This window comes from Aptenodytes patagonicus, chromosome 13, assembly GCF_965638725.1.
Source record: "Aptenodytes patagonicus chromosome 13, bAptPat1.pri.cur, whole genome shotgun sequence".
Taxonomy (NCBI): domain Eukaryota; kingdom Metazoa; phylum Chordata; class Aves; order Sphenisciformes; family Spheniscidae; genus Aptenodytes; species Aptenodytes patagonicus.
In genome coordinates this window covers 10,919,121-10,946,525 of record NC_134961.1, presented here as the reverse complement: position 1 = coordinate 10,946,525, position 27,405 = coordinate 10,919,121, and the positions used below count along the sequence as shown (strand labels likewise).

General features: G+C 41.8%; 1 protein-coding gene across 2 annotated transcripts in view; it reads right to left on the bottom strand.

The window, feature by feature from the left end:
• Positions 1-1,110: 1,110 nt before the first annotated feature.
• PRKAR1B (protein kinase cAMP-dependent type I regulatory subunit beta) overlaps positions 1,111-27,405 on the bottom strand; it is a 103,105-nt gene continuing 76,810 nt past the window's right edge. For both annotated transcript variants that reach the window (XM_076350799.1, XM_076350800.1), the window contains exons 8-11: positions 25,637-25,697; positions 21,939-22,060; positions 3,980-4,061; positions 1,111-3,547 (exon numbers count right to left, since the gene is read on the bottom strand). In XM_076350799.1, coding sequence (XP_076206914.1) covers positions 3,375-3,547; positions 3,980-4,061; positions 21,939-22,060; positions 25,637-25,697 — 438 coding nt within the window. In that variant the 3' untranslated portion in view covers positions 1,111-3,374. The remainder of the gene's footprint in view (positions 3,548-3,979; positions 4,062-21,938; positions 22,061-25,636; positions 25,698-27,405) is intronic.

Here is a 27,405-nt window from a genome sequence, read left to right as displayed (position 1 = left end):
AGTGTGGGCTGGTAATGTCCTTCTGGAAGAACCTCAGAGAGAGTGGTCACTTCTGATTACTACATAATGTGAGTAATTCTCTGGAAAGATGAGTCCTTCCCGCCTGAATCATAGCAAAGGGGGGAAAAATAACACGCTCCAAAAATGGAAAGCTGGACAGCCCTTGGATGCCGGGAGCCGCCCAAGATTCCTGTGCGGGGGCCACCACAGAGAAGCTGCACGGAGTGAATCTGCAAGTCCTGCACGCTGCTCTGGGGTGACGGCTCCAGCACCGGAGCCAAGCTTGGACCACAACATACCTGCTTATGTGGCCACCCAGAGCTCTGGTGGATACGGTAGGTAGTGTGGCACTAACAACATGCTAAACACCTCTTCCTCACCCAGAAACCATACTCTCCAGTGCTTCAACCCATGCATTCACCCTGATGCAGGAGGTACAGGTGGTTCTTTTGGAGGCTCTGCCTTCTCTGAGAAGTTTGTCCTCAATGTAGTTCTTGGCCAGCCCGTTGCACGAACGCAAGCCATGGCAGCAGCACAGTACACCTCTGGTGCCAAAAATGGCTTTGTGCTTCAGTTCCAGGGCAGCTGCGCTTCTAAAAATCCACGCATGGCCAGAAGTTGAGAGGAACGACTGGGACAGATCCCCAGGGTGGTCGGGGCCATGGGCTTTGTCTATGATACTGGGGGGGGAAAGGAACCACACTGGTATTTGAGAAAGAGTCTGTTCTTCCCCAATTCTTCCCACTGGCTGTACAACAGGCTCATCAGCAGTCTTGTGGGTTTCAAAGCTCTACACAGCGTCCCTAGGACCAGCGAGACAGCTCATACACTTCACGTTCCACATGTGCTTGAATGCCTGGCTAAACTGGCATCTAAACAACAACATGAAGGTCCGAGAGACACCTTGAACCCCTACGTCTTTATATAGACATATATGGTTACATTTAAACACAAGAAATTTTTTTCTTCGTGCTAATCCTCCAGAAAACCAGTTTGTTTCCATGACTATATATAGCACTGGGATTCTTGGTCTATTTTGCAGATTTTAACTAGAACATGACTTCTATTCATACAGACTCCCATTATTAATAAACCCACAACGGCCACATATAACGTAGAAGAAATTTATTCATACCGTAATTCTGTCCCATCATCCACTGCAAATATTACAATTATCTTTAAAATGTCATCGAATATCATTTTGTTCCACTTAAAGCATAGGAATCCTGGTGTCAAATGGTTACACTTCTCTTGAGATTGCTTATAACAGAAGCATAATTCAAATGTATTTTCCATGAGCTGTAAAGGTTTAAAGCAAAGAATCCGTGTTGTGTGTGTGCGCTCGAGTAACTTCTAAACAGTGAGGCTAATACTTGGTGTTTAACAAGAAATGTATCTTGCATATTATGCAAAACACAATTTTTTACCAATACAACAGAAATGCAATAGGTAGAAGAACATACATGAGTGACTGGTAACCTTTAAAAAATATTTCTTTTAAAAATTGCACAAGAGAATACAAAAACAGTGAAGCAAATCAGAAGTTTTGCAAATGCATATACATTTATCTAGATATATAATGGGGGTCTGCCTATATAAACGTACGTGATAAAAAATGCAAGGGTGAAAAATGTGAATGGTCATATTTAATAACATGTGCAAGAAGCATAAGATAATCATAATAAATAGTAGCAACAAATATACACTGACAGGACCACTGAAAACACGCTGAAATAAATTAAGCACCTTGAAGTGATGAGAGGAGTCTGAAGTCGAGAAGCAGCCAGCTCTGTAAAACCCGCTGTGGGCAGCTACTGGAATATCGGGCCCTCTTGGTGGGAATCGATACGAAAGTCCCAAGTTAGTTTTTGTTAATTCCAAAGAAGAAAGCACGTTGCACGTCAGTAAGAGTAATTTTAGCCATGTTCTTCACTAACACCTCTAGTTTCAAAAGGGAGATTGCTGCCTTATTTCATTGCATAACCTTTGGCATGTAAAAGGTACAGAAAGTTTGTATTTACCCAGAAGAGTGCTATCATAAAGAAGAAACCTAGTTTTGCCACAACTGAAAAGCAGGCGGTGCTGTTCAGGGTAGCTGAGATGCAGACCTTTGCTGCTGTTAGCAAAGACAAGTTTTCCTTCAAAGGAAGAGCTTCCCAAAGAAGAATCTAAAAGATCCCACCCTTGAGGGCTGCACAGCAGAGCAAGGTCTGGATCTGCAGAAAGCTCCATGCAAGAGGAGACCCGTGTCTAGGCAGAGCAGCAACAACTGCCAGCGAGGCTGCACGCACCTGGGGGGACCTGGGCTCTAGGAGCTTGTTGCAAGATCCTGGTGCTTTTTGTTATGCGATACCTGTCTTCTGGAGGACAGGCAGCATTTTGAAGCGTGTATTTGGCTTTCAGAAAATCCTAAAAAATCCTAAAATTTAGTCATACGCTAAAAGAAAGGCATTTGAATTTAATTAAGTGGACCTTATTAAAAACAAACTGCTGTTGTTGCCCCTGATGTACACCTGGCACTATCTATTCAGCTTGTCCTATAATATTGAGAGAAGTGGCTGAGGACGCTCTGCTGCAGATAAATACGTTTTGAAGCCCACTTAATTCAGCACAGAAGTTCCTGTTGACTTTTAAGGGATCTAATGCAAACCTTCATTTAAAAAAAGCTGAGGACAAATAACATAGGTCCTAAAGGCTCCATCTGAATTCTTACAAACCACTGTCCCGTGACCTCTTCACCCAGAAGACTGGAGCAGGCTGTTTGGCTCAGCATATCCTACAAAGCAGACCTGAAAGGCCTTGTAACACGGAGGAATACGGCCCCTGTACCTAAGTCACAAACAAAATGACTCAAGAGCTCTACTTTTCCCTGGCTTGCCGGAACGATCAAAATCCTCCTCCAATCTTCTCTCTTAAACTGCGCGACTGTCACTCGCCCTGTGGGATTTCGGAAACCTCCAGTCCACAAGCAGTGAAAAGTCTTTTACAAGTGACAGGCAGAGGGACATCGCTCGATCAAAGAAGCTTGACAAAAGGTGAGTAAGACCAACTTTAAAGATAATGAGGGAAATAGAAATTCGTATGTATTTTAAATAGTTAAAAACACAGTTTTAAGCTATATGATCCAACAATAGGTAAAAATCTTTCCTGCAAGCCAAGAGCCTAATCTTCCCCAAAGCTAGTCTTGTCCAAACAGTTGTCTTCCTACTTACATAGTACATGAGATTTGAACTGACATCCAGTACGTGACATAAACAGAAAAAATACACATAAAATGCACACCTTTTATTTTTTTCTTCATAAAGCTATGGAGCTGCACAGAGCAAATTTAAGTGCACAAGGTCACACAAAGGCAGCTTTCCAGAAGGAATCATTTAGACGGTGAGCGAAATGAAACTGTTGTATCTCTGAATGTTTCTCTTGAGGATTTCGGAACAAGGACCGAGCACTCGTTCAAAGCGGGGCCGATCCAGCTTTACGCACTTCAGGGGTCCGCGTGCCACCACCGTAGCGGCCCGGGGCCGATTCAGCAGTAACGCTATCTCACCTGGAAGTAGGGATAAATACGCTGTCACACGCCCTGTGCCTCTTTTTCGGAGGGTGCATATTCTAGCTACCATCCAGTTGCTTTGGTCGTAGAACATCTCCCTTTATGTATCTCTTGATAGACACTCTACATAATTCTGTTGACAGTACAAATGCATTACACATGCATAATGCATGCGTGTAAAATGCCTTTGAAAACAAATGCTTTCAGACTGTTTTGCTGATTCTGGATCTGTCTCCTGTCAGCTACGCTGGTGTAAACCAAGGAATGGTTTCAGCTTCACTGAAATCTCTCGGTATCGCTGAAAGCAGCAGCTGACCTACACATAACCCCTCACTTGTAAAAGAGTAGAACGCTAATTAAGACAATAACTACTTGATACAACTCCACGTGCCTGTCTTTCTGAACCATACTTAAGCTGAATTTTCTTACCAAAATAATCTGATGGACCAAGTCTTCCGACTTCGATGTACTCCTCGTTGTCAGACCTGCGCTGCAGCACAGAAGCTGTGCCCTGGGAAGAGAAGTGCAGAAAGTCAGTTGGCTTTGCTTGAACCGGTTATGCTTTAAAAAGTATCGAGTCCTGAGTATTTCCTTTTGCATGTCACACTCCTTTAGTTCTGCTTTGGGAGAGACGACATTATATATGAATGGAAGGAATTAAAGAATTTAAAAAATCCATCAGTATGGCAAACTTGATTTCTCTCTTACGAATTGTTTGGATGCAGACAGATTCGGCTCACACAGAAGAGAAGAGGAACGGGACAGAATTCAGTAAATCCTATTGAACTAATGCAGATCACGCTGTGCAAATGTATGCTTTGATATAGTTTATAAATATGTTCTGGGTGGATGCAGAACCTTACAAGAGATGCAGAGAAGATTTACATCATGAGGAATAAAAATGCAATTTTCCCAGTCGCAGTCTTGGGGCATGATTTTGTAAGACAGCAACTAGAGCTGATTCCTCACCTGATCATCCACTGGATCTATTGCTGAAATGGTTGGTAAAGCGAGTTTTTAATGCTTGTTGCAACAAAGGGTGATTTTTTTTAGTGGCGTTGCCCGCTTGTGGCCTGTAGTGATCTGGACACCTGCAAGTCAGTTGCTGGAGAGATGGAATGTGTCTTGTCTCCACTACCCTTAATAACTGCTGTACTTGACACGTGCTAATACATGTCAAAACTCAGTTACAGTCTACTTAAACCTTCAAAGAGGTTTTACATGCAGAAATATTCTAACCTGGAGGAAATCTTAAATTATTGTGGCATAAAGCTTTTGTAGAGGAATTGAGAAGGTATCTGCTTTTTTGGAAAAAAATTACAGTAACATATGAAATTATCTTCTGAGTCCAAACCAAAAGCATAGGGAAAGGCAAACTGTTAACATATTTTGATTTTAACCGAAATTAAAAAGGTTTTTAAAAGCCAAGATTTTTAAGTAGACTGGAGAGCCATTTTTTGACAGTGCAGTTGGAGAGCATCGACGTTTCGACCTTTTTTTAAGATTTTCAGCTCGGAGAGTCATACGTGAGGGCTGATCCTGCCCCAGCCAGGACAGGGAAGGGGAGGAGGCACCGTAATGTGGACTATGCTCAGAAGATTGATGCCAGTTATCAGAAAATATCACAGCCCTCACTCTGCAGTTTAACACCCAAGTCTTGCATTGCTTGGCTCGTCGGCGCTGTCGGTGCCTGTAACCAGCTGCAGGACCACCCCAGCCTGGAGCATGAACCTCCCCCCAGTGCAGAGTATTCAGTGCAGAGTCGCCGGCTGCGAACACCTTGCAGCTTCCTTCCACCAGAATAAACTTGTGTGCCTCAGGGTATGGTGGGGGGCTTGAGGAGACACTGAGCACCCTGATACACCTTGGCTTCAGTGCAGTTAAAGGCACTCAGCACCCTGCAGAACTGGCTCTTCACCTTTGCACTGCATTTAAATACACCCTGTAGTATCCCAAACATGGTCATTGAATTGCAAATCTGAAGAGGAATGCAAGGCTGCTTCAGGTCTGACTTTCACTTTTCTAGGACCTGGGGCCCCAGGAATAACCAAGAGCGGTAGAATATCCACTATTATGTAACAAACGATCATAATTTGCTTTCTTCTGAACAAGCACAACTAAGCTGCTGTAATACTGTTGTGTTGCATCATGCCCTTTTTCATAACAGGGTTATTTTTAAGCCCATATACTTTACAAATTACCGGGCTGCTCTCTAGGTTAACTTATAATACACATAAGTACCCTTATGTGCTATATAAATGAAGGGGTAAATCTTATTTCTGCTGATGCCAGGAACCAGAAACAAAAATCAAATAATGGTGCAAGTATTGTTTGATATATACTAAGCATCTGATGGTTTTTATACAGACTTGGATGTACATCAAATTAATCTGACACATTAGAAGTTATAATTTCTCATTTTGCCCATTAGCAGCAACCTGTGCTTAGTATAAATCCCTAGATATCAGACTGTCAACACGTTACATTGGTCACGACAATTTACCGTTCCACCCCATCAGCTACATGCCGTATCACTATTACAAAAATACTGAAGAAACACCAGGGCTGTAAATTCAGGACCGTTTGAAAACAATCACAAAACCCTTCTCGGCTTCAATGCTTTCACTCTTAGTGTGCCAGGCAGCTGATGGCAGAAGATACAGAACCACGTGCTAGGCACAACGTGCATGAGCAAGGGCACCTGAACTGGGCAAGGTTGTCCAAAAATAAGCCAGACACACAGGGAATCGTTAGTTTTGGTCTTTTGTGGGGTTTGTTTGGGGTTTTATCTACCATTAAAACATGCCATGCACATAAAACTGTCCACAGCAAGTGTAAGGCTATCCACAGAAGTAACCGAAAGAACTGGATGTAAGAAAGTGATTTGGTGCCTGTCAAGTTTCCAGCAAAAATTCCTTATCCTTGATATAACTAAATTGTTCCGCCAAAGCTGCTGTTTTCCAAGATGTTCCAGTAAATCTGCAAGGGCATGAAAATGCAAAGATAGTGTAATGAATTTTGTTATTCACACTTACTGCAAGTCTTCAGAACAAACACACATTCATAAGCAGCATTATTGGAAATACCCCATACAGGCAATGATGCATATATCAACCTCTCTCTTGCCAAACTTCAGATCATGTGCAGCTCACTAAATTGATGCTGTTCTTATTGCCTGTGCAGTGTAGACAGATCAGCTTCAGAATCGCTTCCAGCCCCTGTCCTCCTCTCCGTCCCCATCTGGAGCCTGGCAAAAACCTAACCCCTTGACCCAAATAGCTGTCTGCAATCCATGTCTCCAGTCTCTTTCCCAAAACTATTTTTAAAAAAAAACTTTTATTACAGATGTTTTATTACATAAAACAAAAAAAATCCCCGGAGTAATCATATTGACCGCCCAGGTCAAACAAAGAAAGGACACAATTCCCCACTGCCCACCTTGAGCATGTTGCCATAAAGGTAATCACAGTATCAAGCAATATTGCTTTCATCTCCCCAAGTGTCGGCTTTTATTGTGGCTCGTATTTTTTTGACAAGGTCCATATGATATAGGACTCCAGTAAGTCAGTCTTCTGAAGCAATTTCTTCCAATGTTCCACTACAGTCGGCCTTTTTAATCCAAGAAACACCATGATATCTGTTGTAGGAGGACAGATGTGTCTGGCCTCCACAATAAACACTTGGCTTGGCAGGATAAAGCAATGCATATTCCAGATACATATTTTTCCACTCTTGTTTTAACAGTCACATAGGCTTTTCCCGTTGCCCAGTGAGAACAGGTCTATCACGGAGCAAAAGAAGTTTCCTGAAATCCTGACAGCGAGCACCCAGATGTAAGATCTGATTACACCGTTTGGCCTCTCGTTGCACAAGTCACCAGCTCCACAAGTACATCCTGGAGCATTGTCAGAGTGACCTTCACGGGAAGACTGTCCACACCATGAAACAAAGAAGACGTATTTATAATTATCTGTCTGCATCACCTTCACTTTGCGTGTCTTATCTCTGGAAACAACGCTATTCTGACTGTATTAGAGGAAGACTCCAATTGTAAACGACCAGTGTAACCAGGGCAAAAATAATACAGAATAAAATAATACAGAATAAAATACGACAAAAACAATCCCTTATTACCCATATACTTAATGAAGTAGTCATACTAAATTAATTCGGTGCTGACCCCTGCCCTTGTTCCCATCACAGGTTTCATGGCTGTATTTCATTTTACTTTACTTGTCAAATCCTTCCGATGCAGTTTTTGAGCTTTCTGTCTTTCTTGTGCTTTAGCAAACCCTACCTCTTATAAATGATACAACTGAATAAATGTACCTCCCGGGAGGTACAGGCATTATCTAGCAAGGATTCAAGGGGCTTATCACTCTCACCCCAAAAAAGCATTTGGTCTCCGTGGGAAAGATTTCCCCGTAAGTGGCACACAGAACTTGGCAAGATCAGTCTCTCTGAAATAAACTGCACGATCCTAGATTTGCAGGATCAGGCTGTTCAGTGCTGCTCAATTTAAAACACGGTCTTGTACCCTGATAGCCATTTCAGCCTCCTACACCACCGAGCGAAACCTACAGAGCACGGGCTCAAAGACTGTCAAGAAGTTTGACACCATTTAATAAATCAGGACTCTGCGATGATATTAAACTGAACGCAGACAGGCATGTCTTTCTGCTAGCAGACACTTGGGAGTGAAATGATGATCTTCGGTGGATCCAGGAATATTCCCTTTCAGTCACTGGGGAGTGCCTGTATTCCCAGGAACCGATATCATTAACCTTCTCTCCTCTCCTCCAAGTAAATACGGGCATCTTATTGCAAAAACAACAAGAGTAGCGGTTCCAAAAGCAATGTGCCATCACCACCTCTCTGCCATCCTCACCCCACGCACCTGCTCACTCCCTCTATCACCGCTCTGTCATGGTGCTGAGAGTATTTATTCGTGTCTTTCAAATGCATCAGCAGTTTGTTTTGTAAAAATTTATGGCTTAGATACGGCACCATAATTTAAGATATAAAAAATAAATTAAGGTTTATAATCCATGAGCTCCCATCCTCTCCAAAGTAATGAGATTTTGATAGATGTTTCACTTTTAAACTATCGGACCAAATGGATGAGTGAGACATCCTACAGCGTAAAGGCAATGACCCATCTGGATCAACATTGAGATCCCCAGGCCCTTATCCTGCATGTACTTTTAAGCACAAATTGCTTCAGGAGCCCTATTTTTATACTTAAGTATGAATCCTGTAGCCAGCAGTTGGCCTAAGTAGCCTGGCTGCAAAAGGCAAGTGTTCATGATGCTAAAAACCGAAATCCTGTATTTTCTCCTGTATTCCAGCTCAGCGGATCAGATGGGATCATTCCCGGGCAGCACAAGGCAAAATGTGGTGGACAGTGATGCGTCCCCGTTACCTCTGGGTGGGACAGGCTGTGCAGTATGGTCCCTCACCAGGGGCGGTGGGTGGGAAGGGAAATTCATCACTGTTTTAAAAACTTTTTGGTTCAAAAGTCGATCTTGTTGATGTTTTGGTTTTGCTGGTCTAACCTCCCATTTTAAAGATATAGCAACCAGTAAAAAATATAGTGAGGCTCCATCTGTAATAAAGGACATATTTATCATTATTAAAATTGAAGAATATTTATTCTACCATGAGTGTATGCAACGTCAATGTCTATGTCCTTTTGATACACTAAGTACACAGAATAAATTTCTACTTTTTAAGGAAAAGAATTTTAATTTTCATAAGCAGGAAGTTACTATTTCTCTTTCCATTTTTATTTCATATTTTTTTACTTACTGCTTTTTATAAGAAAAGCACGGAAGACAGTTTTTTCCCCCATGCCCTCAAAATGTTACATTTTTATCCTAGTTTTGAGCTTAGAAAGTTTTTCTAGCCTTTTTGTTTTCTTCTTCACCATCCACTAGAACAGAGCAGCGCAGTCTATAGAATTAGAGATGGAAAAGGTCAGGCCAATCCATCTGCTATTGCTATTAACCCTATCAATTGCTATTATGAACATACCTTTGCTCTTTCTCACTTTGTTAATCCGCACACTCCATAATTCACACATTCAAAAGATAAGTTTCCCCTCACTCCACAGTCACACAAACCCTCATTATATGTCGCTATTAAATCTTTGCCAAGTTACTACAAAAGACGAACGAAGAGGCTGTGAAGCGGTGTAAAACGCTCCTGTTCACACGACGAAGCAGACGGGACTGGATGTAGAGACTCCCATTGGTTTTAATGGAAGCTACAGCAGATACGAAATGAATTGAAAGATCTTTCACACAGTATGATTCTGGGAGTATTTTATTTAATTGCAGGCAAGACAAGGCTTGTGGAAGTGATATCTTTCATTAGACCAACTAGCATAGCTAGAAAAGGGAGGAGAGCTTTTGGGCACACATGCCTTTCCCCAAGTTGGCTATTTCTCCGGATATCTCTAACAAAAGATACCATTCACCTACAAACACTGTCTGGGCAACGTTCTTACACCATCATAGCTACAACCATGATAAGTTACACCCTATTTGGTCATATCTGCCCACTTACTGGTTCATGCATGCAATTAAATCATTCATAGAGCATCTCCAAATCATTACCTTAAATTAAGGAGAGTCAAAAGCTATAGGTCCCGATGCTACAAAACTCCTGGAAATAGTGATTGCCTAGTGAATCTGAGAGACCTGCTAAGATCTGCCAGCTAACATTTCACCCTCCACTTTAAAAAATGGTCATTTAAATCAGTTTGGTCGTCTGATGTGAAACCTCAAGCAACTTTGGGTCCAGTTCAACAAACTTTACTTTTATGACTACCATTTATGATGCGCCTGTTGTAATGACCGTTGAGTGGGTAAGGGCTACAAGAACAGACCCCAGGTTTGCATTGACTGGAAAGGTGGTGGTTGTTTGGTTTGCTTATCTCTAGCAAGTGAGTTTGTTTCTGCATCCATTAGGGTTCACTGCAGATTACAGCACAGAGATGAGACAATGCCAATGCCCAAGTCAAAACCATGAGGTCCTGACAGCTTCAGAAAACAAATATACAACATTTTACGCATTCAGCTTTTTTAACTGGGCCGTGACTCTGGAAATCTTGAGTGCCACTGATTTCAGCGGATTTTCAGAAAGCCAGCATCTCAGGAGTATCTTTAGGATTTATCGTGCAATGTCAAACGAGCTCAAAAGGCAACATTATAGGGATAACGGGTGCAGCGTGGTACCCGTGCAAGCTCCTTGAGAGAGAGCAGTGCTGCAGAAAGTGCCTTTACACTGCAACAACCACAGTGACAATGTCTATGATTATCATGACATAGTCATCACAACATTATAACATTCATGCATCATATTCTTATTGGCCATAATTGTCAAGAACACTAATGCACACTGCAATCTAGCAAAGATGGAAAGTAAATATTACTACCCAGCTGGCACAAATCCTATGTATTACCTCTACAGCCACGCTTGATATCAAACAATCTGCAGTTTGCCGTGTGTACCAGCTATATCACACCTGCATAAGACTACTCTACGTATGTCTAAACTTCCACCACTTGGGCTACCTAGGCACATTTATGTTAGTTTAGGAATAACATCCAGACCCGAGAGAGAGGAACAAAGCTGTCTAGAGCCGTCACCAAAATAGCCACAAACATAAAGGTACTTTTAAAAATGACAATCAATCATAAACCACGTGTAGCTTAAAACAGCAGAAACAACTGAGCCACAGGGCATTTCCTAGGGATATACGAGAGGCCAGGGTTAAGGCCCAGACATGACTACACCCAGCCCGTCATTAATCACCAGGAAACGCCTTCGCCTTGATCGTTTACTATTTAAAATCGTAGATGTTTGACATGGTAAGACCTTTTCAGTCATTTGTTCATCCTCCTATTGCAGTATCTCAGACAATCTTCCCCTTCAGTGTTTCTTTGATACAGTCTGCATTAAACTTGTGCTGTACCTAATGTATTCCCCTTGAAGTAAAATAAATGTTTTCATTAGATGGAACAAGACAAGATTCAGGCGGAGAGAGACCAGTAAACGTAGTGAAAAGCCCAAAGAAGCAGAATACACTGCACCAACTGCAATTTGCTTCATGCATGGAGAGCCCTGCAATACCTATGCAAAACAAAGTGGGTTTTGCAGGAAGAATAAAAAATTGGGATTTTTTTCATTAAGCCTTTTCTGTTGAAAGGCTTTTCAGAATCACGACATGAAGCTTTATAGTCTTTTGACTTCAAAATGTTGCCCTTGAGCCACAGCAGCAGAGCTAACATCAGGCTAGATCACACAGGTGTCTGATAGAGGCGTATCCGTGTGTTGGGGGACTCAAGACGTCATCCGCAGTCATCGTCATCCCCCATCATGAGATGGGGGAACACCACGGTGGCCTCTGTGCTCCCCAGCCTCGGTGCCACAGTAGTCCCGTGCTTCTCTTCCATACCACCAGTTGCCAAGTGGGACTGGGAAGCCTGGGAGCGAGGGGATGGTGACACAGGGGTAGGATACCAGCTCTGAGCCATGGGAGGAGCCCCTTGCCTGGGGCGTGATCCTCCTTGGCTAGTTGTCCTGGCTCCATGCCCAGAAAGCTGGGAAGCAGTTGCACCACAGCCCAGCCTTTGGGGTCCCTCTGCATTGTTCTCTTTACTCCTTTTCTAGGATTTTAGTTGCCCCTTTTATTACACATTCAGTCCACCTGCCGCAGTGGTGACGAAAAGCAGATCCGCTCAGTAAAGGTGGGCTCAGATGCCGGGTTTTAATGAATCATCTTAGTGATACTTGGCCTTGACTAATCAGTAGCTTCTGTGGGAAAACAACTGAATTAATATTCATCATGGTGCCAGATTTTAAAGACCGTCTGTGCCAAGCGCTGTGGATTATTGGCAACAAGGCACTGTCTTCCTCCCTCAGACATGTCAGCGTACAAAGCAGTAAAAGTCACAAAGGAAAAAAAATGTTGCATTTTAGAGATTCCTTCTTTCTACAAAGCTAGCCATTATCTTGACTCTCACTGAAGCCAGGAAATGTCCACTGAGGCAACATAAAAGTGACTCTATAATGGGTTATTCATCAACTGTTCATTTTTGTGACCGACCTGACAGGGCTCATCTCCTGGAAGCAGACAGTGCAGAGCGCTACCACCTACAGAAGGGGCAGGGTCGAATGCACAGGAGAGAAAACAAGAAAACAGTGCTGAACCTCCCTCACCCTGCCCACAAAATCCTTCCTGGTGAAAATTGTTTTTAGCTGTTAATGTTGTTTTACGGCCCAATTACTCCTACCACCATCTGCTTCTTTGTGAAAACATTCTGTAGATACTGAAGTAACCAGACCAAGCAAAAGGCTGAGACAGACATCGTCACTGAAGTCTCATAACTAATGCTGTGACCAGGGCTGGGCAAGCAGCTGTGGCCAGCTAGGGCAACAGCTTCTGAGCAAGAAATAAAACTTGGAGCAAACTGGGAGAAGGAGAGAAGGGAGTTTATCACGGAGATCAGGAATATCCCCCATGGAAAGCTCTCTTCAAGTCCTTTCAGTTGGCGAATCTTGTGTATTCAAAGGACCAAATTCTGAAATTCAGAAGAAAAAAACTCATGCGTTCCAAGTTGCCTCTTCCTGAAGCACACTGCGGAAAGCCTTGCACGCTCCACAAAATCCACACTACACAGCTAATGAATGAGCCCTAAGGAGCATATTCTTACTAGATCTGCAGTCATCTCAACGGTATCTTTGCAGAGGAGGGACAAAAGCCACCCCAGTAAGGGACAGCTTTAACATGATCCAGAGAAAGGGCTGAACTGCAGCAGAGATTAGGAAATTCTCCATTCCTCTTCCACTAGGTTGGACACCACTATATTTCAGGTCTTGTTTACATTGCAGTATTTTTGCTTAAAGACAGAGAAGTATTCCTCAGGTGAGCCTCAGGACAGAGCTCCTAGCTCCTGAGACAGCAGATGCCTTTAATTTCAATTTAGATTTAACATGCCTCAGGCCATGAAGTTCTTGGTCATGTTGACTAAGTGCTTTGAATCAGGGCTTGTGAGCTCGGTTTCAATGCCAAAAGAGCTTATAAGGATCCTGAGAACCTCCCGAAAACCTTGAGGGGTAAACAGCCTGTGCTGCTGTCCTTACTCACATGGAGAGGTATTTCGTTACCTGGGAACCTCTGCTGCTTTTGCAGACTTCTACGGTAGGAAGACGCTACTGGACAAGACTAAAGAGAGAAGAGTCAAAGCATCAGCCATACCGTAAAGCAAGTATTAGCTAAATACAAAGTCACGGGCTGTTTTGAAGATGGAGAAAATCTAGCACTCTGATTTTTATGAAAATTCAAATGGAGCATGTATATATTAAGAATGAAACTGCCAATTACTAACTTCAGGTTTTACTTCTCTGCACACCAAACGATCTCCCAGTTTTCCACGTATCCTATAGTGGTAAGAGGCCAGGGTGTGTCTGTATTTCCAGCATAAACTTCAATTTTATGGGTTTACAAATCAGATGTTTTAAATTACAGCTGAATGAGACTGAAGACTCCTACACAAGTTGTCATGTCAAAAGTGAACTGGGGAAACATTCATACACATTTTTTTGCGCTGGGTATAGCATGTGCAAAAGAGAGGTTATGAAAACTACTTTTAAGCCTTTGAGAATAGTATGGCTATGCTGCATCCTCCCGCTGGTTTGGATTCAAGACCTAAGTTTACCAACATCCCAGCGACACAGAGTAACACAGCAAGTCCTGCATGTACCTCATGATGCTGGCATAAGCAATGTTCTCAGTCGCAACGTCCTGGAAGACCACTAGCATATCACTCCTCAGCTGCCATTTTAGCCCTTTGGGACTGCTGGTAGCATCATTCCTGGGACGGCTTTTATGTTACAGCTAAAGATCAGCAGTTCTAGGGCTACTTTCCAAGAGGAGACAAATCCTTTGAACTATGTAGCCAAAGACACTGCAAATATTCCTTTAGCCAGTAAATAATCTTGGATTTTTATTATTTGCCAACCTTTGATTTATGAAAGACTTCTATACAAAAACAAGGGAAGAAATAAACAAATTTCAGTCAGCAATACAAAGTGCAAGTGACTTCCACATAACCTGCAGTTAAAAAAATAACACCCATCATTTTTGGGTGGTAAAATTTAACATAAAGGCAAAAGGATGGTCAGTTGATGTATTAGCCTGGGATTCTGTCCATAGGGCTAACACTGCTTCTCTGCCTTAGACCTTCTGCGAGCGAAATCATGAAGGTCCAGACCTTCAAGGTGCCTAATTACTGTCGATTGTCTTCAGCAGGAATGAAGAACTATCTTAATTCTTGTGCCTGTGCTTCAGACCACAACATGCAATGTGGAGGTTGCTTCATGCACCTCATCGCACAGGTGTAGTGAGGATAAACCCCGTGAAGTTCATGAGATGTTCATGTAAGACAGATAAGTAGCTAAGATAAAATGAGCTGGTTAAAAGGCTACCTATACTATATACCACAGTCATTACGACTCTCAAAATTATGTGGTCATACTCCATGGATATGCTGATCCAGGTGAGAATTTTTTTCCATAACAAAATATTGGCTGCGTACATTGCTTTTACATTGGTTTCCTACCCATCAGACTTCTTTTTAAAAAAGTTTTATTTTCATAATATAAAAGCTAGACAATCTTCATGGTGTTGGAGAAGGATGATGCAACAGGACTTAATTCTGATTGTGGACTCAAGATTGAGTCATGACTGGGTTTGACAGTATTTTTTTAACTGTACATTTTTAAACTATTATACATTATTCTCCAGTCTCCGGGTTCATAGCAACTCACAGAATTTACATACAGTTGTCCTGGTTTCTGCCACAAACGAGGAACAAAATCTGCAAAGTTCTAAAATAGACTAGAAATATTGGCTAATCTGAAGTTTCACAAAATTGTTAAGAAAATGCTCCATCATACATCACTTCTGAGGTTTCAGATTTTGCAGAATTTACCGTAGGTGACTGCATTGCGGTGGTTATTAGTGGGGCTGGAGAAAGAGTTGGAAGGAAGGGCCAAAAGCGGCAGTCACTGAGAGGTCCTCCATGGCTGGCGGGAAGAAGAAGGGGAGCAGCCAGTTGCTTCCTATGAAACACTGTCCCTTTCTGACAGAGGATAGATGAGGATATGCTCAGGATTGCATGTATATGGATATTGCATGTGTGTGCAGCCCGATCCACTGCCCACGGAAGTCAAAGTTGAACTGAGTTTAACAAGAGCTGGACTAAGCTGATGTTTTAGTCCCTTTGACTCAGCAAAATACTTCACCTCCATCCCTAGTCAGGATGGGACCCAATCACACACCTAACGTTCAACCTTTGATGTCAGCTGGCCACTAAAAATGCCATCCCGAACACAGATGAACTTTGAAGCAGGGCCAATGGAAATGCTATTGCTCCAGCACAACTAGGTGATAGCAAGAAAATTGAATCTGCCTTTCCTGTACGAGCTCTATGGGAAACAATGTCTCTGCAGTTAAAAATAAGTAAAGTACAGCGCCCTCAGTGACGGCTGGCTGTGTTTATTCGGTATATTTTGTTTATTAGGTATATTAGGAGTCGCTGTAGACTGCCTTTGACAAACATTTTCGGTATCAACAAAATCCTGGTAACACTGAGCAGTTCGGATTGTAGCCTTTGAAATGCCTTTTCTAGACAACATTCATCTTCCTAATTAATAATTAATCACACTGTGTTTTTAAAGAGATTATCAGGTGTGATAGCAGAGTGTGCCTAAGGCAGTGACTTCATTAACCATACGGACGAAGTTTACTTTGTAGTTCTCCTGCCTGTCGCAGGGGTAGGAGCCAAAGGGGTCTCTCTTAGGTTAGAAAGTCACAGAGCAACAATTTAGAGCAGGAAACAATTGGGCTATTATTTTTCTTTTTTCTTTTCCTTCTTAAGGAGCTTTTAAATCATAAATCTTCAGATGCTTGTTGTGCAATTTAAGACTCAAGTCGACTTTTCCTACAAAAAGGCCCAATTCTGTGAAGAACGGAGCGCCCTTCTGAGTTAGACCGAGGACCTTCCTCTGTTGGTGCACGTTACCATGGTAGGAAGAGTTTACAAACACTGTTCCACCTAACAAGGCTTTGAACTGCATTTGTGCAGAGACGCTCCATAGCGTGCCAAGAGTGTCAGCGGGGCTGGAAACACTGATTTCACCTACAGGACTGTATCTCAAGTACACTCTCAGCAAGAACTCGCAGCGGATCCTGCCCAGACTGGACCAGTTTGTGGCCCTGACTTGAAATGTCAACAGCAGCATGAAAGCTAGCAGCCCCCCGAGGATTACAGGACTGCTTTCAATGTAATCAGCCAAGAATAGTGCTGGACAAATAACCACCAACAACTAATTTTATTTATTTTTGTCAATCGGGCAGCTCTATGCATTAATTCTGGAAGGATTTCTGCTCTATCAATGAAAATGTTTCTCTTATTTGCCAATTTTGCTATTCCTGTTGCCTGGTTTTAGCACTGACGGATACTTTTCCCATTAAGCTTTTGCTCACCTTTATGAAGTGTCATTAGGATTATGGGGAAACAGGGAGGGTAACGTTCTGTCCACAGACTAGACTGATAATACAGGTGAGACTGAAAATCAGATGCCCTGACTCTGCCTCCTCTCTAACCAGCAGGATAATAACAAAGAACACAAATCCCCAGCTTTTTTGAAGTGCTTTTCACAAAGGAGTTGCAGAGGAGGGTGCAACCTGTACCTCCTGTAACTTAGCACTAATCTACAATTAAATATACTAGTTTTTAAAGTTAAAAACAAAAAACTAATGTGAAACTACTTGATACAATGGGTCCGTTTCTCCTTGAATTTTCTCCTGTGAATTATCTTCTATTTTTAGGGCTTTTATTTTTAGGCTGCTGCATGCTATTGCTGGGCAACTCGACCAACTATTAATTGGAAATGTTTTGCTTCTCATGCAGTTTTATTTCTTTGCTTTCTGCACCACTTAAACCAAACTGTCCTCCGAGGAGACGACAGGCTACGGAGAGCACATTTAGAGGACAGTTACAAGCTGTGCTCTTCGGGCGCAGTGTGGCACCATTATAAACCTTTTGCTGTTCCCTCCTCCTACACCTGCGTAAGTTTGTGTCTGTGCATGCATTTTTCTTAAGCCATGTCAAACTTTATGGAGTATTAGGGCCATATGGCAGCAGTTCAGCAAGCTCTCAGTATGCAGCTGAGATTACAAGACTCCCTGAGCACAGTCGGTGGAGTCCCGTGACAATATCCGTGTGCCGTCTATGGTGCTCGGTCGTGTCAAGTAGATCCAAATGATCTGACATGGGGCGGGGTGGGAGCTGGAAAACCCAGCAGGGCACTTCACGGCTGCAGGTCCCCGCATTTTTGACAGCTGCCTTACGGACTTTCTTCGAGGTGCTGTGCCACTCAGCCAAGTTCGAAGCTGAACTTCGGAGAGTGGTACATGATCATAACCGCTATTTTTAATACTATTGTCACTACCTTTCTCAGTAACCTAGACAACAGCAAAAACCTCATTTCTTTCTAGTTCCAGAGCACTACTACACTAGTTTGAACTACTGTTCAAACTGAAGTCAGTGGCAAAGCACGAGTCAGGAATAAAATCAGCCCCCATTCAACTGGCATTTCATTTAAAGGGACTTAACATTTGCTGGGATGTTTAACTCTGCAAAGCTCACATGCCTTTGCAAGCTACCACTTTAAAATGCTAGCTAAAAATATTTGTGTTATCTGAAGTCAGATGAATAAATCCTCCCTACTGCTGGGTACACAGTGTGGCAGTGAACAATACAACTGCAAATTTATTTGTTAGAAACTGTACATCTGTTATGATTTACGCTTGCCAAAATGTAATTCTTTATGGCAACAATTGTTTCATGGTGCTTAAAGTTTTTCACCTCTGTGCCAGGAATCTCATATGGGATAATTCCATGACCTTGGAATCCAGCAGATACATTCCACATCTGTCTGGTCTGGGAAAGCCCGAGTTTGTTGTGTGAAAACCAGAGTGGGAAAATAAGACCTGGAAATATCTGAAAATACAGAAACTGCAGGGCTGCTTCTTTTTTTCTTTTTTTTTAATTACCAGCTTCAAGTGCAGTAAATCAATCTCACAGAAGCAGTTACTTTGCTTTTGTAGCAGACATTCACTTCTGATCCTATCTTCAAATTAAGGAGTATGGTATAAACATTAAAATAATTCTATCATCTCTGGAAAAAATCACAGCCTGTAAATATTAAAACTCAATCTTGTTGAAGGCTGCTTGAGATTTAAATGGAAAAGCACCCAACCTACTGCAAGTAAACATCTTGCTGGTGCCTGTGAAGATTTAGGATGGCAGAAAAACTGTAGCTGTCCTGGAATCTCAGGGTAATACTTTTCTCATTAGACTTCTTAACAAAAAATGAACCATAAACAGCTTTGTGAACAGTGAACTTGAAAAGCCCTGGTTTCCTGTGACTTTTCTGTTTTTCTAATAATTTGGCTGAGCTCCTGCTGCAGCCTTGCTCTCCATGGGGCACTGTAGCATTTTTATGCCTACAGCCTGCACCTCAGTAACCTGCATCCTGCTACAATCTGTGCAACACTGGAGATAAGACAGTGGACAGAAAGCCGTGGAAAAAAGGTTATACCAAGAAAAAAGGAGAAAAGGTGAATGTACTTGCTTGACAGAAGGGGGAGACTAAATATTCTTGTCCATACTGACCAGGATGATATCCTGGTTTAAAGCAGGAATTGCTGTTCTGATCATCACCTAGGCTAGAAGTCTCCCTTTCAAAAGGGTTTAATGGTTGCACTTCAGTCTGCAAATCCTAAAGGTGTCAATTCGCTTATAGGCTATGTCCTTCTGCAGGACCAATATACTTAAAAGATGGTATCCCAAAGGGGTGTTGCACAGGAATGCAGCGTTGCAGGCTAACCAGAAATGAATGATTTATTTATGACATTCATACAAAACTGTGCTAACAATTTTAAATCCATGTGGGAGTCTTGGGTGCCTTAGAGAACCTTTTTATGATAGCAGTCACAAGATCCCACTTGGAACCCATATTTGTGATGCTGGTGCACCACAGCTTTGTAAATTGGTAACTGATTTGTCTAAGGCATGCCATGAATGACATGGTTTATAAAAAATGAGTACCTTGCCCAAAAATTGTGTGGCAAAGTTTAGCTTTGTACTACTGGACATACTGTACTCCAAAGGAGGCTGCATTTTGACAATATATGAAATGGCTTCTGCATATATAGCAGCCAAACAAGTTGGCTGCATTTTGAGTGTTTTGGATTATAAGGCCACGAACATCAAAAAACATATGAAAGAAGCTAATGACTTTTCAACATATTGTGACAACAAACCAGCCAAAACTACTTTCAACCAGTTTGTAGAATAATGTGTTCCTGGCGGCTCGCATCAACTCTCCTGCAGAAAAGTTTAACATCAAAGATGTAAACTCATGTGAAATCAGGATTAAAATACAAATCTTAAACTATGTGTGAGCGGGCACAAATACTACTGCAGCGCAAGAAAGAGTTGATACTGGATGTTCATTCTTTAATGTAGAAAAATATAGGCAATTTCCAAACTGAGAAACTATGTTAGATTTATAGTGGAAGGGTGAGGTGAGCAGATACTTTATGATTATGCAGTATGCAGGGTTAATACTTTTCTACCCATTCAAGTTGTAACAGCTGCTCCATCAAGAGGGGGAAAATAAAGGCCCTTGGTAATTCTTAAGCAAGCTGCCAATTTTCCACATGGGATTCAATGGCTAAGAAAATTAGGTTTTCCTAGTCTCATGCTGCGGCAAGGAATAACAGCACACTTAGCAACACTAGTAGAAATAAAAATTCCCTATTTCTGAAAAAAAGTTATATTTCCTAAATTTTTCTTACATACTAAATATCTTATTAACAAAAAGAAATCCCTATCTAGTATCTAGTCTTTTTTATTCTGACACCAGTGTTTTGAAGGGGCACTACTTGTCACATATTTAAAGTTCCTTAAGTGTCTAACTGTGTGATATACAGGTGCAGTTGTCTGCACTGACAATTCTGTGAGCATCAGAAGAGAAACTATGTTCATAAATCAAATACGTATTTCCAACACTCAAGAGGAAAGAAGGATGGAATTTTAAGTGTCAGATATTGATAATGAACCAAATTCTGGCTGCCTTGGCAGAGGCACCTGTCCAAAAATCCACAGATAAGGAGCAATTAAAGAAAAACCTGTTGGCCTCTAAGCCATTTGCAATGGGTGCTGTACAAGCCCTTTATCACCTGAGCGGGGCAGGGTCTCTTTCCTCCTAAATCACATTACAACACAGCAGCCTGATGGAGCCAGAGATGTGTTCTGCGTACATACAACTGGATCCCAAGGCAACACAATGATACCAGCTTCCTTACATCCACCTGACCCTCCTTCTACCACAATGAAGGATTCAGATTACCTCCTAGCTCCTGTGCCACCACGGCCTTATTGCGGTCATGTAACATCTGGCCTGGGATTTGCACTGAACTGTCACCACAGAGCCGTATGTTGGTCATTCCGTCTATAGATTTGTGTATGAACACTCACAGCTGGTATTGAAAAGCTCCTACTTCAATACATATACAATCGGATCCTAATGCTGTCTTGTTATTCTTAGTCTGAGTCTCTCTAATGCCTTTTTATAACTTGTTATATCACAGCGCCTAGGTATCTGTATGAGATACCAAGGATCCAAATATTTATGTCAGGCAGGGAGGAAAAACCCCGTCAGCATCTGTTTGCAGAAGTGAGATGGTGGAACTGAAGTGTCAGATAATCTCCCAAAAAGATGTCAGCGTTTTCAGCTGCCTGATAGATCTGTCTGCCTGTGTGAGAGTAAACAAGAAAGTGGCTCAGCCATTTGGACTGAGTTTAAGGCAAAACAAAGAACAAATTATCCATTTTCAGATCAGGTCTCCTGTTCCAGTTTACAGACGTCAGTTTGTGATTTCCCCTATAAGTCCCTTTGGGAACAATGATCAATGCACTGTGTGGCTGGCCAGCCTTGTTAAAGTATTGGCAATTTAAACAAGAAAAATCTCATGTAGAAAACAAACCTTCAAACAGTAAAGGCACTAGACACACCTCAAAATTCCTCTGCGTCTTCAATTTACTGGAAATTAGGGATCATCCCACTTAAGACATTTCCATGGAACTGGTGTCTGAATTCATTTGAATTTAGAGCCATTCTCCTGGTTTGAGTGGAGTTAGTTCAGATTTATGCTGAAGTAAGAGATTAAACTGAACCCAAATGTCTTTCAAACAAAGTCTTGATCTTTAACAGGAAATGACAGAGCTGATCAGGGTGCCAACCTTACCTCTGTAATAATGAAGAAGTCATCACCGGGCTCTCCCTGCACAACAATTTTTTCTCCATCTTCAAACTGGACAGGTTCCAGCGCATCAGCCACTGTCAGCCGCTCCCATTTGTCCAGGGACTCTAAAATATTGAAGATCATAAAGCTTTATTATAAAAAGACTCTAACTTTGGCTGAAGATTTGTATCTAAACCGACAGCTCTGCTATGCCTGGTTCTGTTATAAAAGAAACATTTCTTTCATCCAGGCACTTTGCACGAACCTCCAGTTGGGAAACATGAATGTATTTATTCATTGTGTCTTAGACTTTAGTAATCACCCAGATAATAATCTTAAAAGTTGGACAGGAAAAGTTGGCTGCAGTTCCCTATGCCTGTGATCTGATCTGCACTGCCCTGATGCTGCAGCGGATTGGAGCAGCCTAGGAGCTGTTTGGAGATACCAGCGATACGGGAGCGCCAAGATCCTCTCTTACCACATCCTACACCAGATGTCAGAACAAGTCCTACTGTCTTTTCATCAGAGTTGCTCTCAGCTGGTTACCGATGGCCCGCAGATAAGCGATGCAAAAATGCCGATCTAAAAGATGACTCTTCCCCCGTGGGTGAGACCACGCACCACTGAAGCCAAGGGCAAGACCCTGGTAGCATGGGTGGCAGTGGGACCAGAGGCTCAGTATGGATGAGTGAAGTGGCACCTCTGTTTCATTTGCCAGTGGGATAGCTTACAAAGTGTTCTTCTTTTCACTCCCCCACTTAGAGAGAAAAGTTCTAAAACTTCAAAGTAAACTTCAGTAAGAAAATATTACCGGTCTGTTTTATGAGTAATGGAGCAATACAGCCTGGTTCCCGTGCCTTTGTGTCCCATCACCCACCCGCAGCTGCCACAACTTCCCTGTGATACCTACATGGCAAAAGACAGCCTGCACAGCGGCTAGTCCAGGGCTGCTCACTGCCCCGCTGCCTTCCTCCTCCTGCATTTGCTAAGGGATGAATTTTACCCGTCCTGCCTTCGGGGAGAGATGGGGTGCCAGCCTGTGTCTCTCTCCTCTACCCATTTGCATGAGAATTCAAGACAATGAATTGTACTTGAACTTCTGTACTTTTATCAGATTTGACTGAAAGAAGTGACAGGTTTAAAAGTTATTAAAAGAAGCAGATAATACAATGATACAACCTTCACTGCCTCAAAAAGCTGGGCTAAAATTCATGTACTAGAGCTCTGCTGATTCTTACTTATTATGACTTATTGAACTATGGTAAGTCAAGACACAGCTCCTGACACCAGGATTAGATCTGGGCTGTTCTCTCAGACTCTAGTTTTCCCATTTTGTTCAAAATATTGCTTAGAAGTATTGTGTGAGGGTGAAAGACTTGTTCTTTGAAAGTTAAAAAGCCTTTTGGCTGAGCTCAGACGTGCACGCTGAGTCTGGTAACAAAACCAGATCGAAGGGATCAATGCACCAAAGGTAAGTTTTGAGTTGCCTGACACAACTAAGTCTTCGTGGTTTTATGCCACTTTCTGTTGCTGTTTGGGAAATGATTACTTCTAATATTTTCCTCACCTATAATCACTAATGCACTTTCCTGGTGTATTTGTGGCTTTTGCTGCAGAAGCATTAATATCAAAGACCAAGCCCATATTGTCAATTCAACATTCAAAAAGTGCTCTGTTTGGCTAAAAATAAGCGTAAAACTCTTTCATACAGGCTAGAGTAGACTTTTTCATTTAAAAAAAAAAAAAAGAACTCGGTAATTAACAATGAAAAGAAAGAGTCTCTTGAAACTTCTTCTTCAGTTGGCTTTATGAAAAATTCAAAGCTAATTCTAACTGTAGTCACGAAGTGTCTCTCTTTTGTCTAAGGGAATTGTACCACTACAAATACATTGGTTAACGGTTCTTGCAAATAGAGCATTATATAGAAGATTGTACATGATAAAACTCCTAAAGTTTTAGTTGCAGAGTTAAAGTCAAGCATCAAATGAAATAGGCCATATGCAATTTTTTGCAATTTCTAATTTGTACGTATCAATTCATGGCTTTACATTTAATTAAACTCCAGAAGAAAGATTTTAAACAATTAGCTTTCTCGTATCTTGTTCACTACACTATAAGCAGCTACTGATAATCTAAAAAATCCTTAGATTAAAAAAAAAAAAAATTGCTCTTACAGTTATATGGCTAGCTACAGACACTACGCAAGCCTTGAAAAAATATATATCAGAAGCAGGTAGAGGTTTTTCCACCACGAAATCACTGAGCTCTGACCACATAAAGGCATGAAGTGAAGTTGACTTCTCAGTGCTGGGCTGAGATTTCTAAAATACCCTTCTGTTTCCCAGCTGTCATCTACTTTTTAGACATGTGAAATAGATCCTTAGCCATTTCACCTAAATTCCTGACGCTCCTGAAATGATGCGTTATTTTGGCTGGTGCTTTGCCATACTTAAAAATGGTCCAAATCTTGAAGTCCTACCCCATTTTTTGCTGAGATCGAAAAGCCATACTACAAACTAGGATATAATTATATTGCGAACCGCATGTTTAAGGAAGCGCATCTTTGAATAACCTTTCTACTCTGAAATTGTTTTGAGATGTCTCATTGTTGTAATTGCTTCTCATTAGTGCAGGTGCAGAGATCCTTTTTTCTTTAAATACTCATTGTAATTTGGTATAATTTGTGCTCTTAATTTAGGAAGATTTAAATTAAGCATAAAATAAGGCATTTAAATGATGAAAACTTCATTAGTAAGTGAGCAATGTACTTGTCCTTACTTTAAGCATACAAATGTAATTGAAAATTTCATGCATAGCACCTCCCAGAAGTTCAAGTATATTTTCACTAAGACTCTCATATTTCAGGTAAATAAGCTCAAGTGGTAGAGGAATACCGTAAACAAGAAAATTGTTTAAATAGAAATAGAAGTATTTTAATTATATAGCAAATTAACCCTGTAGTGGGTTTTTTTTGGTTTTTTTTTTCAAAATAGTCCCAGCAGAAACATGATGTTTCTCCTACAGCATCAACATTTCATTGTACTGTCTAACACTGTCCTCCTTATTAGAAGCTTTTGTTCTCCTAACAGTGATTGATTGGTCAGGCATTATGGGTTTGTTGTTTTTCCTACTGAAGGCCATCAAGAACGTGTCCGAATTTCGTGGCTATCACATTAATCAAAGGGAAACAAAATCCAAGGACAAGAAGCTAAACAGATGTTTTAAGAATGTGAGACAGGGGCTGTAAAATACACAGAAGAAAAAAAAAAACCAGTCTGTTTTGATTTGTGAGGTTAGTTTGTTTAGTGCGCATAAATACAGTATTCTCACAGGAAAAAGCTTCTCACCTGTCACCTGGAAGGACGTAACTAGACTTTATGACAAATTCATACCTCTGCACTGCTTTCTCCTCTATCCATATGATCTCTACTGCAACAGCAGCTACCAAAAGGTTACCAGTGCGTGCCTGCTCCCGTATTTAAGGAAAGATTTGCCCTTCAACAAATGTTCAGTGCATATTAAAGAATGAGAAAAACAAGTCCTAAAAAGGGCCCTTTACACTTTCATTCCTTCGGAAACGATGCAACCGTGAGACCTTCTGTTTGACCACCATTGCTTTCATCGTGCCATCAAAGACCAAAATTCATTCCGCCAACATGTATAACAGAGGAACTAACACGCAAGTCCAAAGGGCAACTGACCCAAAATGGAGACCTTGCTCAGGAATTCTTCATACATCTTCCGCTTTCTCAGCGTGCTGCCCTGTTATTAAAGGAGAGAAAAAAAGGAGGTAGAACATTACACAAAGTATTTTTGTGATTTCTTCCTACAGCTGCTCTTTTTTTTTTCCCTCCCCTTCCAAATCTTAAGCACAGCCAGTATAAACAGCCTAAGGCAAATGTTTCCCCATAAAATGTCTGGGCAAGTTGTATTCCTGATAAGCAAAGACAGAAGGAATCAAATTCAATCCTGGTGTAATTTCACTGACTTCACTGGTGTTACTGGACACCGTGGATGAATTGTATCCATTATTTACAGGCACTTATTTTAAAGCCAGAGCTTCATCAATTAACTGTTTAGCTAATTCAATATATATCTTGTTACCAATGAGGCCCTGCTAGAAGGCAATTTACAATTACAAAGTAGGATAAAACTTAAAATGTCCCCCTCGTGGGTCCCATCCTTTTAGGTTAAGACCTCTTTAATGCTAAGAGCATTTATCTGTAAGCCTGGTTTATATTCTGTACAGTGTTGTATGTATTGTTACTGCTGAGCAACCTATTCATATTATTATTTTAACAAGATTTAAGTGTTTTGGAGCAGACAATCCATCAATGTGTATGCAGCCACCAGCACAGCCATTCCCACTCTAGTAAGATTTTATTGTGTGATAAATTACTGAGAAATCTTCTGCTTACATAGTGCTTGATCACCATAGACAGAAACCATAAGTAGCCGTTCCAGCACGCGTTTTTGAAGGAGATTTAGGTGTGAATAAATATGATGCAGTTTTACCAATACAAAAATAAGTAATTCATCTTTAACTCCTCCTGCAGTGACATAAATGACTTGAAAACCTTCCCAGGTACTCAAGAACTCCAGGGTCTTCCTTGGTACTGTGCGGTTTATTCCACACTGTTGTATGACAGCCCGCATCGTTTCTGCCTGAGTAGATTCCCCGTGGATGTCGAAGGCTGCCTGGTGCCTGCTAGTCAAATCTACAGGGCCGGAGTACAGCATAAAGATGATACACTCATCTTCTGAAGAAAGGGGAAATAAAGATGGCATTCACTTATAGGCTGGGCAGAGGAGACAGAAGCAAATGTCAGCGTCTGCCACAGAAAAAGACACTTCTCTATTCCTCCTTCTCCAAGTGAGCACTGGTAAGTGCTGGAAGCAGAGGCAGAAAGTGGGGATAGACAAAGGAAAAGGAGAAGAAACATTTTACCCTCCACTGTCAAAACATTCAGAAATGTATGAAAGGGTGAAAATGGGAAAGGCTGGTGTACTCAAGTCCGATGATATAACTAAGAATTAAACATTGTCCCTCTTCCTACATGCATTGTGCAGGTGGGGCTTGATCCAACGACCACCAAAGCAGCGGGAATCCTTCCACCAACGTCAACAGGCTTTGGCATCAGCAGAAGCTGCCGGGTGCTCTCCTCTGGGGACAGCTCCCATTTGCACCCCTCTCCTGGGGCCACCCCTGCCCCGAAACAGCCTCAGTGCTGTCAGGAGCTGCCACTCTTCCCAGGTATGTCTGGATCAGCAGCAGCACCAGCTACCGAGGTCTCCCCCTCCGCACCCTGTTCATAATTTCCGAGTCTGGTGATGACAGTTCGCCTCTCAGCGATAGCATCGGTAACCCTTGTCTGACCTCTCTGTCTGACAAACCTGGTTCTCAACCTCGGGGGCCCCCGAGAGCATCTGAAGTGCCAGAAAGAAAAAAAAAATGAACTTCAAACAGAGG